The following is a 14,339-nucleotide window of genomic DNA, read 5'->3' as shown; positions in this document are numbered from 1 at the left end:
TGCTTGGGCTTCTTAAGCGCACACCTATACCTGAATCTGGCTTGACTTCACTCATCCAGAACACTTTGATGTGGCTTCATAACATTTTCTGTGTTGCAAAGTTCCTTCTGTTTCTTATTGTATCAATATTCGTCCACTGTGATTCTCTTTCAATAACTCCCTTTTGGAGGGATTCCCCTTCCTGTGCTCGACTTCCGACAGCCAATTTTCTCATTTTCTGGCTTCTGTATTAGTCTTCTTACCTGTTCCCTGTATGTTCCTCTGCTTAGAATTAGATTCTCCCCCCTCCCCCCAAGCATAACCCAGTCTCCCGATATATATATATTTTTCATTAAAATGTCTGCGGACAAAGGAACACATGCTGCCCACCTCCACTCTTGTGTGATGTGATTTCTCTGTAATAAGTTTAAATTCAATTTTCCTTGAAATGGCTCCCTCATTTATAGAAGAGGTCAAGGGTGACCGTCATCTGTCTGGAGCCTCTTATGTTGTTATCGCTTTACCTGCGCACAGCAGAATTCAAACGCCTCCAGAGATCTGCTCCTGCATGTAAAAATCTGCATGCTAAATGACAGCTTCGCTGATGGAGTCGGACTCTGATGCCGAAGAATATCGTTTCCTGGAACCATTGGCTCCTCTTCGACACCCACTTTCCTTCAGCGTCGCTTTATTGCTTGGGATGTGTCGACTCCCAAGTTTCCGTATTGCCTTGAGGGTCTTCAGATCGACTGCGCCGTTTATAAATATTATGAATAAAACTAATAAACTCTTCTGGCAGAAGGCAATAAAGTTCTTTACCGTTTAAGTGACAGGCAGGATCAGAAGGCCCTTTCTTTATACCACTTCTGCATTATGCAGAAGAAAGGTGAAGACAATTTCCAGCAGTAACTGGTAGTAACTGAGCAGAGATACACCATCTTAAGCTCCTTGACTTCAGTGGACTTAGGAGGGTGTAACTCTGCTTAGAACTGGCTGTTAGCCTGCTAAATCACAAGGTTATAAAGGCCATGTGGAAAGTGGTCATGGCCTGCTATCCACTGCAAGATAAAAAGAGGGAATGAAAGTAATTCCTTCAAAAAACCGTGTCCTGAGATAGCCTACCGAGGATCACATGGTTATACCCCAAAGGATGACTCCGTCTCTTAAAAGCCCTCTCCAACAGAGGGAAGGAGGATGAAAATTTGCCCTGGTCCGCCAACACATTCTGTTTACCCTCCTCTCCTGGTTTGCTGTGGTAAGCAAGACATGTCTGGCTTTGGGAAAACAACTGCAAAGCAGCGTGGAAGTTTATCTCCCCCGACTTATAAGTAGGGTTGCCACCCTCCAGGTGGGGCACCGTAGATCCCCCTGGAATCACCACTGCTGTCCCGACTACAGAAATCACTTTTCTATTACTTATTTGTTTGAAACAGTCATTCCGCTTCTCCTGGAGAAAGTGGCTGCTTTGGAAGGGGGACTCTCTGGCATTATTCCCCATTGAAGTCCCTCCCCTCCCTAAATCCCGCTCTCCCAGGCTCCGCCCTCAAATCTCCGGGTATTTCCAAACCTGGAACCCTACTTATTGTTGGAAGTTCCAGATGCCATGTCCCCTGTCTCAGACCTCCAGACTTTGTGGCAAGAGAGACTAGATAGCTAGATAGGCACACTGACCTTTCTTCCTGTCTTCACTCTTCTGCCACTGTCCCCTTTGAAATGCAGATTGTGTTCTCAGGGACCTTTCACCCTTCCTTCTGTTCGCTCTCAGCTGAGTTGAAGACAAGCTCTCTTCCTGTACGTACCAAGGGAGGGGCATGCAGTCCTCTCTTGGCACCACAAGGCAAATGGGCCTCTCGCCATCTGCTTCCATCCTTTAGCTAGTAAGTTAGTACGATATCCCGTCTCTGCTCTTTCCTATCCAAAGTGTACTTCTCAAATAAAGGGAGGAGTATTTCGCTTCTAAACTTGCAGCGTGTCTCTGTGTAACTTTGTAAGTTGAGTCACCTGGTAAAGTGACGCTGCTGCATTTGTAGCTTTATTTAAGCACTCTGCTAACTAGTGGTAACTGGACTAACCACACCAGATAACCCCGATACTTATAAGGATCTAATTTTAAAAATTAATGGGATCGGGTTAGGCAACTTCCATTTACACTGGGACCATCTTCCCAACCCAGAAACAAACACACTAATCAAAAAACCAGCCTATAACCAACCCTAACTAAATATAAGACAACTGGAAAAAGTTGAAAATATGTCACATTTATTTATTTCTGTGCTGCCTCTTATTTATTTATTATTTATCTATTTTTCACATTTGTATCCCGCCCTCCCCAATGGGCTCAGGGCGGCTAACAAGGGCAAGGTAATTAGCCGTGCCATAATTAAAACATATAAAACAGAATAAAAACATCCAACACTTAAAAACAGCAGTGCTCAATCAATTACAGATATCAAAAAATCCAAGATGGAATCAACACAGTTCCAGGTGGTACTCCCATGATATTTGTGCCCAATGGCAACGGCTTATTGGATCTTCTTTTTGAATAAAGAACTAAAATAGAGCAAGGTACAGGAATTAAGACTTAAACAAATCTAACACTACAAATCTGAAGTATTATGAAATAAATCTGAAAATATCTAACACTGTAAAATCTGGGGCATGTGATGATTCAGAGTTACTGCAAACTCCACATCATTCCCTCCATTTCAAATCTGAAAAGAGTTGGATCACTAGATACTATGACAATCTTCCTCTGGCCCCTGAGCCTTACTTACAAACTTGCATCTACTAATTCAGGCCCAGTTCTTATTGAAGTTGTAAAATTATTTCCCAGCTTTACCATTTTTGGAATGTAGCAGAGAGCTAAGAAAATCCTTTTGGGGGGCAAGATTCCAGCCTAGCCTTTTCCCTAACATGCTAATGTTCTATCAGCAGGGATTTTCTTTTTGTATGTGGGAGCATTCAGTCTGTAGTCGAAAGTGCAGACACGGGTTTACCACCTCGCAAAAACTAAGCATTAGTTGTCAAAAAAGAGATTTAGCGGCTGTAGATTTTCTGGGTTGTGTAGCTGTGGTCTTGGCATTGTAGGTTCTACAATGCTGAGACCACGGCCACACAACCCAGAAAATCTACAGCATCTAATGAACTCCGGCCGTGAAAGCCTTCGACAAGATCAAAAAGAGAGTGTTTCATTTATTCTGAGCTTCTTCTTTTGTCAGCCACCAGTGTGACTACTAAGACCTCTTTGTGCGGTTGTTACCACCTTTGCAACTGCTCCCATGGTGACCTTCATAGAAGTAAAAATTGGTGTGTGATTCTCCATGACAGTGTTTATAGAACAGGTGGCACATCTCTCAAAGAACTGGGATTCAACTCCAAGTTGGGTAAACTTGCTGACAGGAAGGATCACATGGTCAGAAGTTCTGCAAAAAATGAGACTGGACTCGGGGTCTTCTGGAGAGGACTCTCTTTCTGAAAAAGGGGCCACTGCCCCTAAAAGTCCATATAAACTGAGGAAAATACAAGAAAAGAAAAAATGAAGGCTGAAGGACTCTGAATTGTACCTTTGAAAATAGGGTTTTTAATAATAGGATGCTCTGGTGTTTCTCTCTAACACTTAAATCTAAATGTTAAAAGATATTTTAGCATGTCTGACTAAGTTCAAAAGATATCAGCGATTTAAGGAATAATTTTGTACTTAAGCTGTTTTAATGATCTTCTCTTGGGGTTTTAGTTAGTAATGGTTATCTTTACTTTCTCCTTAATTGTAGTTCCCTTCCCTTATTTCTTTGTAGCTTGTAGTCTAATTAAAAAAAGCAATAAAAAATCTCCTCCGGGGGGGCCAAAAAAAACCCCAAAAAACCACAAGCCGTTAAAAACGCAAGCAGCTTAAAAGAAGAAGAAGAAGATATTGGATTTACACCCTGCCCTTCTCAACACAAGGGTGTCTCTGAGCGGCTTACAAACTCCTTTCCCTTCCCCTCCCCACAACAGACACCCTCTGAGGTAGGTAGGGCTGAGAGAGCTCTTGACAGAAACTGCTCTTTTTCAAGAACAGCTGTGCCAGAACTATGGCTTGCCCAAGGTCATCCAGCAGGTGCAAGTGGAGGAGTGGGGAACAAAAAATTGCAAGAGTACTAATGTTTTAAGCACGTTTTTATTTTAAGTAAAAAAAAAAACCTTTGTGTTTGTATCCTTTATAAAGTTTATATCTCCACTACCTGGCATTACATTTTATGACACACGTGGCCTGGTCCAACAAGGTCTCAATTATGTCAGATCCGGCCCTCATAACAAATGAGTTCGACACCCCTGCTCTAGAGTAACCAGTTGGCCACTGTGTGAGACAGGATGCTGGACTAGATGGACTACTGGTCTGATCTAGCAGGGCTCTTCTGATGTTCTTTTGCTAGTAACCTTAAGTTAATGCTGCAGTGTGAAAGAGTGAGATGGTCAAGGCTTGTAGCCAGAAGTGTTATGTGGAGGGGGTATTAAAGACAAGCTGGAGAAGTGTAGTATCATAAATCAATGTGAAACGACAGAAAGCAAAGTCAGATATGTTTAAAGTTGTTTCATGTATCCGTTTAAAGTGCATTTGATTTTAAAGTGCCAAGTAACCAAGCGCTCACCTAGGGTAACCACTGACAGATAATTCCACTCAGCCAGAGGTGTTCTGAGAACAGGTCTACTCTGCATCCTAGTCAGGTTTATTCAATGGGACTTACTCACCAGGAAAGTGTTCTTATGATGGCATGATTTCATGTTCCTGAACCTTCAAAGAGAGCACCTGAGCAGAGTTCGGGGTTGCCGGTGGACAGGGAGGAAGGCAGGGCCGCAGACGCTGATCCTTCTCCGCCTACACCTTACTCAGTCTGTACATTGCTGTTTCTCTTCCTAGGGAACTGGGCTCCCTTATTGCTATCGATTTCTTAATATTCGAATTAGCATTTGTAAAAGGAAGCAATCGCGGTGAGAACATTAAGAGCACTTGTTTAAGAAACCTAAAATGGGGGGGGGTAGTTTCTTCTGAGGAAGGGTTCTGAAGCAATTCATTTTTTAATTTTAAAATCTATAGAATGGAAGATCAGCTGCCCGAGGATAGTCTGTTTAATTAAAAGATTCAGGGGGAATGGGCACATGTTCAGAAGCACCCACAAGAGCAGCTGTCATACAGGTTAATACAGGGAGAAATAGTTATTCAGATATACCACCACAGCTCCCCTTTCCTAGTGCCAGCCAAGTGCTTTTAGAAAATGGGTGGGGCTAGGCGGGGCATTTGCCCAGCGGGGGTTTCTGATTGGCTGTGCAGTTTAAAAGCCATCCTGTCAAACTGAGCTTCTGCATAAAATGGTGAAGAGGTACTAATAGAGTTATATAAAATCCCGCTCCCTGACATTTTGTGGTTGGCTCCGCCTCCTGCAGCAGCCATTTTATTATTGGCTCCACCTCCTGCGGCAGGCATTTTATGATTGGCTCCACCTCCTGCGGCAGCCATTTTGTGATTGGCTCCACCTCCTGCGGCAGCCATTTTATGATTGGCTCCGCCTCCTGCGGCAGCCATTTTATGATTGGCTCCACCTCCTGCGGCAGCCATTTTGTGACTGTGCCCACCACCCCATGTCAGAATTCCAACAGTGCTGAAAAAAGTCAGGGAACCCTGGAATATACCTTCAAGTGCCAGAAATTCGGGAGGATCACTGATTTATCTCATTTCCATAATTCCTTGTTTCTCATGATAACATGAAATGAAGATTCTAACAAAGGCGTTTCAAAAAAATACCGAAGGCCTAGCAATTGTGCAGCAGCACTGTGTGTGGAAGGAATATGAATTTATCATGCACACTTAATGGCCTACAGTGTAACTGTACTTAGACATAATTACAGATATTACATTGGAAATATTAAAAATTGTGTTTTTTAAGTTAACACAACCATATGATTTTTTAAAAAAAATAAGATCAAGTTATGAATGCAGAAGTAGCCACAGAGGCAGAGGACCACTACAACGAGTACATCATGCAGCAAAAGAATGGGATACTAAAGAATATTGCACATCCCTATTGCTTGGAAGTTTTCATTCACAAAAAACAGAGCAGGATTAAAGGAAGACTGCTTTTTGATTCTGACACCACACATCTTCTTCCAGTAAGTCAGAGAAAATGGGAAATGCCATGGTCTTCTCAACCCAAACCTTCCTAGAAGTCAGATACAAGAATGGAATCAAATACCCATGCTTATGTTTTCAGATAAATATAAGGGATGTATATTTCCTTTGCCCTGACCTGGAGGGCCCAGGCTAGCCTGATCTCGTCAGATCTCAGAAGCTAAGCAGGGTCGGCCTTGGTTAGTACTTGGATGGGAGACCACCAAGGAGGTCCATGATTGCTGTGCAGCCACAGGGAATGGCAAACTGTCTCTGTTCAACTCTTGCCTTGAAAACCCCATAAGGGGTCTCCATAAATTGGCTGAGACTTGACAGCACTTTCCACCACCATATTGTTTACAATCATACACAGCTCTTAACCGTGCTGTCCTCCATTAGAATTCATTTGGGAGGGGGCTCTCCCATAGGGCTCTTTTTGTAGCAGGAACTCCTTTGCATCTTAGGCAACACACTCCTAGTGTAGCCAATCCTCCAAGAGCTTACAGTAGCCCCCGTAAGAAGAGCTCTGTAAGCTCTTGGAGGATTGGCTACATTAGGGGTGTGTCGCCTAAGATGCAAAGGAGTTCCTGCTACAAAAAGAGCCCAGTGTTGAAATTCACTGCAAGTAGCAAGGGATTGTGAAGGCAGGAATAAAACACAAACTATCAAGAGTCTAACCAATTTGTCCCCAACATAGTTCTAATTGTGGATAAACAAATTGTACTAGGACATGGATGCATAACTGAATGCACATGGGAATGCACGTTCCATTCCAAGCAATGCAGTAGAGGCTAGCATTTGCTCCGGTGACTCTGCAGTCAGTACAGTGTTGGCCTGGGGGTATTTGAATGTGGTTTTGAGCCGCATCTTTTTCTGTTCCAGCGTGGGTTTCGTAAAACAGCGGAGCAAATGCGAGATGCAGATTGGCCCTATGTCACACCTCAAAACTGGGGGGAGAGGGAGGCAGAGTTGTGACAAAGGGTTGACTGGCCATTGGTTGAAATGTGGTAGAGGGAGACAAAAAGGTAAAGGTAAAGGTTCCCTTGCTCAAAAGCCAGTCAAATCCGACTCTAGGGATGCGGTGCTCATCTCCGTTTCAAAGCCAAAGAGCCAGCGCTGTCCGAAGACGTTTCCGTGGTCATGTGGCCGGCATGACTAAACACCGAGGCGCACGGAACGCTGTTACCTTCCCACCGAAGTGGTACCTATTTATCTACTTGCAATTTCTTGCTTTTGAACTGCTAGGTTGGCAGGAGCTGGAACTAGAGATGGGAGCTCACTCCATCATGCGGCACCCGGGTCTCGAACTGCTGACCTACTGACCTTCCACAGCCTGCAGATAGAACATACTGTCTGGGTAGTTGAAAAAAAATGTGTGAAAGCCTCCTTATGTCAGGGAAAAAGTCTAAGGAGCCATACTGCAGAACAGAAAAGCAAATCTGTAGTGAGATATTTCTGCTACACCATTTGGGTTCAGAGATTGGTGCTTTGTTCTTATGGGTGCCACCGTCCTCCGTTATATCAATGCTATGGCAGACTGCAGCCCTCCATTCAACACATTTTCATATGGCCCAGCTTTCAAATGCGAGTAATGACAGAGTATCGTACTGGAACCAGTTTGCAGATACACAATGCAGTCCTAAACCAAGTTACACTCTTCTAAGTCCATTGAAGTCAATGAGTTTAGGAGAGTATAACTCTGCTTAGGATGACATTGCTAATGCCTTTAGTATTCAGCAGACAACGTATCAAGGATTGAAGCAATGTCCGTCCCCCCCACCTTAAATCAACTATAGAAAAATGGAAGGAAAATCTACTTAGCCAGATGCTAAGAAAAAGGAGGGATGAGAGAGGGGGTGACTCTTTAGACTTACCAGGAATAATATTGCTGAAATACCATCCAATCATAAAATAGATGATGGAGTCAAGTAGAATCATCCAACATGCCCATCCGAAGGTCATGGGTCCTCCTTTTGCCAAGGGCTGGTAAATGTTGTTCCACTGAATTCCTAACAACAATAAAAGATAAGAGGAATGGTGCTGTTACAGCAGGTTTCCATTCGGCTTAGGTTCTCACTGCCGATTGGCTGTTTCACATTGAGGGGCTGGACAGCTTCATGTCCATCACAGTAGGTTAGAATGTGAGAGGGTAACCAACCCAAGGTCACCCAAGGTCATAGCAGAGGCAGGAATTTGGACCTGGATCTCCCAGATCCCATTCTGACACTCTAACCACTGGCTACCGATAGCATACCGAATTTGCTTCAAGGTGCTGGTGCTTACCTTTAAAGCCTTTTATGGTCAGGGACCTACATTCCTGAGGGACTACCTTTCCCCACATGTTCCCCAGAGAGGGGGGTCCCAACATCAATTGGCCCTCCCCGGACCCAAGGATGCCAGGCTGGCTATAACCAGGGCCAGGGCTTTCTCAGTGGTGGCTCCTCTCTGGTGGAATGAGCTCCCAGAAGAGATCAGGGCCCTGCAGGACCTCATGCAGTTCCACAGGGCCTGCAAGACAGAGCTCTTCCACCAGACCTTCAACTAGGAGCCGCCCCCAAGAGTTGGAATGGCAGAGAACCCTGTCCCCTTGGAGTCACCAGAAACAGCCTGTGCCAACTGCACAAAGAATTAGATCTATGGGCTGACTGCTAGGATAGATCACTGAAGGTTGGCTGCCATCATCTAATAATCTAATAATATTAATCTATTAGTATTATTTGCCTAGCACCTTTTAACGTTGGAGTGTTTTATATGGTTTTAGGATTATATAAATTGCTTACTTGTGTGTTTTTATCCTTTTATGTAAGCTGCCTTCAGCTGGGAGAGCAAGGTATAAATCTGATAGATAAATAAATAAATAAAACAACTCACTGGTTCTTGGTTGGTTGGGAGAAGAGAAACCATAATGTTAGATTGGAAGCCGGTCCTCTTGAATACTTAAAGGTTTCCAGCCACGTCCTGGTAAGCAGCTGGAGCATTTGACTCATGACATGACTTCCAGCTGAGTGCCATAAAGATCGGGGGAATTCCTAGCGTCTCACGACATCAACTCTGGGTACAACCAGACGTTGCATGGCGGCAATGTTTCTTCCCGCTCCCCATTTTTGCTCCCCTTGGAGTGAAGAGCTCCAGCAGGGATTGGGGCCCAAGGACGGGAGACTGCCTGCCACTCCCAGGCAAAAACCACAGATAACACCCAACAAGGGAAGACCAGCAACAATTCACAACTCTATAGGATCAATACTGTATATTACATTCATTAAAGTACAAAGACGGGTTAGTGGTCGTAACCCAGTAGAATGTATAAACACATATCCAACAGATTGCTCATAACAACTAAGCACTGTTTACAAAAAGAGCATGTTCAAAACCAACAGTAGGCTCCTCTGTCGTTCTGTACATAAATAGTGTCAATTTGTTGTTGTTCAGTCGCAAAGTCGAGTCCGACTCTTTGCGACCCCATGGACCAGATCACGCCAGGCCTTCCTGTCTTCCGCCGTCCTCTGAAGTTTGCTCAATTTCATGTTCGTTGCATCTATGACAACTTGTCATAGTGTCTATAGACCTCCAAAAAAGAAAGCAACTGCAGCAGAAGACCACTGTGGAAAGAATAACAGCTGCACATATCTCCAAGATATAAAGCAAGACGTTTCAATGATCTTCAACAGCGGCTGGTAAAATGGAAGCCAGTTTCCAAAATAACACAGGCATCGCTCAGTAACGTCAATGGAATCCTAGGGATGTTGACGGTCTTCCCTTGGTGGGTGTTATTTGTGGCTATACTTGTATGTTAAGGGTTCCCTATTGTCTTTGGCGGGCCGCAGTGGCTCAAAGATTAAGATGCTGAGCTGCAGACCGGAAGGTCCGTAGTTCGGCAGTTCGAGACCCAAGTGCCATGTGACAGAGTGAGCTCCCGTCTCTGGCCCCAGCTCCTGCCAACTAACAGTTCGAAAGCAAGAAATTGCAAGTAGATAAATAGGAAGAAGAAGAAGAGATTGGATTTATACCCCGCCTCACTACCCAAAGGTGTCTCAGAGCAGCTTACAAACTCCTTTCCCTTCCCCTCCCCACAACAGACACCCTGTGAGGTAGGTGGGGCTGAGAGAGCTCTTGACAGAAACTGCTCTTTTTCAAGAACAGCTGTGCCAGAGCTACAACTTGCCCAAGGTCATCCAGCCAGGTGCAAGTGGAGGAGTGGGGAATCAAACTCGGTTCTCCCAGATTAGAGTCCGCGCATTTAACCATGACACCAAACTGGTACTGCTTCAGTGGGTAACAGCGTTCCCTGCACCTCAGCATTTAGTCATGCCGGCCACATGACCACGGAGAAGTCTTTGGACAGCGCTGGCTCTTCGGCTTGGAAACGGAGATGAGCACCGCAACCCTAGAGTCAGATTCGACTGGCTTTCGAGCAAGGGAAACCTTTACCTTTATTGCCTTTGGCACTCCCAGACAAAAGGCATCCCAATGAATACTACTTTAAACATATAATAAACTGTAATGTTGGCCCCAAAACATAGAGATTGGGAACATTCCTGCCCCTTCCCCATGCCTTGCCCCCCAAATCCTCCTGTGACTGCCCAGGTGCGGGCCTGGCATCCCTACCAGGGCTCTTTTTGTAGAAAAAGCCCAGCAGGAACTCATTAGCATAATAGGCCACACCCAGCAGCAGGAACTCATTAGCATATTGGGCCACACCCCTGACAGCACAGCTCATTAGCACATTAGGCCACACCCCCATGTTACCAGAAGTGTGCTCATCCAACCACACCCACCTTTTGCTTCTTATTCTGTTTACCTTGTTTGTTGTCAAAACCCAGGGCTTTTTTGTAGCAGGAACTCCTTTGCATGTTAGGCCACACACCCCTAATGTAGCCAATCCTAATGAGTTTCTGCTGTTGGGTGTGGCCTACTATGCTAATGAGTTTCTGCTGGGCGTGGCCAACTTGGGAGCCAGCCGGAACTCCGTTCCTGTGCGTTCCTGCCCAAAAATAGCCCTGCCTATCCCAACTTGAAACAGATTCAATGAAGATTACTTTTGTAATAAACTATCTTACCTAGTTCTTGCCCTTCAAGTAAGGTCAGGAGAAACACTCCTTGCCCAAAGGCAGTTGTAGACAGAAAGCACTGCAAAAGAAATGGGAAAATTATCAGCCCTAATACAATGGGGTAAAATGCAATGAACCCCAATTGAACGGCTGCACCTTCAAACGGGGGGGGGGGGATACAAAGCAGCAGAACAGATTTCCCCGTTATCACAACCCAATCCTGACTACCATGTGGAACCTGTGCTTTTCAACAGAAATATTCTTGCCAGAATGAAACATCATGGGGATAGCCAATCGATTCCTGAAAGAGTTGCAACCTTACAGAGAGAAATATAAATCCATCACACTTTATAGCTGTATAATGCATAACATTGGAGAAGTGTATAGAGTAATTTATTTTCTCACAAGGGGCCGGCCTAAGGGACGCCTGAACTCCAAACCGGACAAAGTATGCCGGTGCTAAGCAACTTCTCATTATTTCACAAGGAAATCAAAACAAGGCCACCGCGGGATCGAGAGGTAGCGAAACGCCGAAGAATAGAATGTTCGGTGGTAGAATTCAGCAGGGATGATATAATTCAAGCATAGAGATGGGAGCGGGGAACCAAGCAGTCAGCACAGAGAGAACCAAACCATTTTTGAGAAAGGATTTTTTTTTAAAGAAGAAGAAGAACCCTGTTACAAGACATACGCCAAGTGGGACGCATACCTTTACAAGCATGACAGCTACATTTTTTAAAAAAATTAAAAAGTACATTGCCATCCATAAAGTGTCTTTTTCAAAAACGAATTCCATGGCCAGTTTTTCCGGGGAATATCCCGTGCGCCCTTATGCAACTCCCACTGATTTCATTGGCGCATCTGCAGCAGGCATTTCTACATGGTGTTACTGGAGAGCCAGTTTGGTGTAGTGGTTAAGTGCGTGGACTCTAATCTGGGAGAACCGGGTTTGATTCCCCCACTCCTCCACTCGCACCTGCTGTTGCACCTGCTGATGTGACCTTGGGTCAGTCACAAGCTCTGGCACAGCTGTCCTTGAAAAAGAGCAGTTTGTGTCAGAGTTCTCTCAGCCCCACCCACCTCACAGGGTGTCTGTTGTGGGGAGGGGAAGGGAAAGGAGTTTGTAAGCCGCTCTGAGACTCCAAGTGAAGGGCGGGGTATAAATCCAATCTCTTCTTCTTCTGCTTCTTCTTCTACTCCAGATTTACCTGTGCGTTTCAGGTTCTTTCATGCATATTGCTATTTGAGAGAGCAAATATTCTGTGTTCCCAGAGAATACTTATTCCTCCCTCTCCCCCCACTATCTAGCACCTTGAAAACAAAGGCTCCCATTGTGATACTATTCAGAATTCCCTCCACAAAAGGGTGTGCGTGTGTGGGGAGGGTTGCCTTCTTATGATAATTTCTTATGTTTCTCATGCGTTGAGCACAAGCCACAAAGAAACAGAACCTTAGAACTCAATCCCCAGGGGGATTCAGGTGCCTCTTTCTCTACTGGTGTCTTTCACCAGCAGGCGAAGACATTTCTGTTTCATTCGACATACCCCCCCCCCATAATGGCTAGTAGCCCTTCTTCGTGGTTCTGGCTTTGTTTATGTGCTTTTATTGAATTGTTTTATAACTTTAGATGTGTTTTTAAGTGTGTTTACCACCTTGGGAATCAGGTGGAAAGGTGGGATTAAAATGTTTTAAATAAATATTTAACACAGCGGTTTTCAAACTTTCCACATTCTTGCCACAATCTTTTCCACGTGCAATTGTCTGCTGAGGGGCTTGTGTGTGTGTGTCATAGAGGGTTCTAGGACATGTATTAGGAAGGCTTCACAGTTCAGTCTGTCTCGTGGTCACGGCTGATGATAGAGAGTGTGACCTAGAACACACACTGACTCTTTTCTGTAGCTGCCCTCCCATGAGAAGAGAGTTGGCAGCAGGCAGTCATTCAGGAAGGAGTGTCTAAGGCTGATTTCGCACTAGAGCTGTCTCGCGGTTGCGCCACCGTTTGCCCCGAAACTATTGGTCAATTTCACACCCGAAGCCGCGGGGCTGCATTTGACCCGCGGCTTCGCCCGATTTCCTCCGCAGTTTCGTGATCCTAAAAAAACAGGATCACGAAACTGCGGGAGAAATCGGGCGAAGCTGCAAGTCAAAATGCAGCCCCGCAGCTTCGGGTGTGAAATTGACCAATTGTGTTGGGGCAAACGGCGGTGCAACAGCGAGGCAGCTCTAGTGCACAATCAGCCATAACTAACTGATTTTCTTGGAGCATACGTTGTGGGTTCTGTGCCATGAACTGATTTCCCAGGCAGACATGGGCCAGTTTGGATTGCTTAGACTTTCCCTCCCATGCCCTTTTCCCAACCTAAAACAGCCCCCAGGGGCCTTTGGGGGTAAATTTATGTGGAGCCCAGCAGTACAGGCTAGTTTCTCCAACAGGGCTCATAGTGGTTATTCACATTACTGATCTGTAACCATGATTGGCAATATTTATAGTAGGCAAATCTAAAGAAGAGCTGTCACAACCCCCCCACACACACACTGAGGGGGCTCTTGACTCCAAGGAGGTGGAGCCAGAAACGTGGCTTGTGGGAAAGCAGGGAATTCTGGGAGACCCCTACATGGTAGATGACTCTGGCCCGTCTGCCCCTGAGGAGCCTACAGTTGGAGCCCCTCCACCAGAACTTCACTCTGCCTCCCCAGGTCCTAGGGCAACTAAGTGCCAGCCAAGGACCCGTCCCATGAGCCCACCAGGATCCACCTCCACCCATCGGGAACAGCAGAGGCAGTGGGGTCAAGCTGAGATAGCTCGGCAGAGACAGAGCACCAGGGCTTGCAGCCCATGCTCTACCTCTTGACCCAGACCATGGCTCCAGAAGATGTAATCCTTTGCAGGACTCTGGCTCCAGCAGCCTTGACGTGATGAGTCCCAGCGCTGCTTCCAGAGCAGGTGGAGCTGCTTTCCTCTCGGCCTTTTAAAGTCTTGGGATGGGATGTAGGCACAGTGAAGAATTCAGTGCTCTCCTGTTCTTCTGGCTGGAGATTGGGAACTGAAATGTTTATACGTACTGAGAGCCCGAGATGGAATCTGTTTACTGCTTAATGACGCAGTCAGTTTGGCCTTGGCAGAGGGGGAGAGAGAGATAACAGAGAGCTTGCGCGCGCGCGCGCACACA

At 45.5% G+C, this 14,339-nt stretch overlaps 1 protein-coding gene across 1 annotated transcript in view; it reads right to left on the bottom strand.

Moving 5' to 3' along the window:
* The window catches only part of ABCA13 (ATP binding cassette subfamily A member 13), a gene marked incomplete at its 3' end in the record, with an annotated part of 314,376 nt that overhangs the window by 121,080 nt on the left and 178,957 nt on the right, over nt 1–14,339 (bottom strand). Inside the window, exons 31-33 of the mRNA XM_015425808.1 lie at nt 11,179–11,248; nt 7,996–8,130; nt 6,030–6,173 (exon numbers count right to left, since the gene is read on the bottom strand). Of these exons, the coding sequence (XP_015281294.1) occupies nt 6,030–6,173; nt 7,996–8,130; nt 11,179–11,248 (349 nt within the window). The remainder of the gene's footprint in view (nt 1–6,029; nt 6,174–7,995; nt 8,131–11,178; nt 11,249–14,339) is intronic.

The sequence above is a fragment of the Gekko japonicus genome, unplaced genomic scaffold (genome assembly GCF_001447785.1).
Source record: "Gekko japonicus isolate JY-2015 unplaced genomic scaffold, Gekko_japonicus_V1.1 scaffold2006, whole genome shotgun sequence".
NCBI classification, from domain to species: Eukaryota; Metazoa; Chordata; class Lepidosauria; order Squamata; family Gekkonidae; genus Gekko; species Gekko japonicus.
The sequence above is the reverse complement of the archived record's forward strand: the minus strand, read 5'-3'. Positions and strand labels throughout refer to the sequence as shown.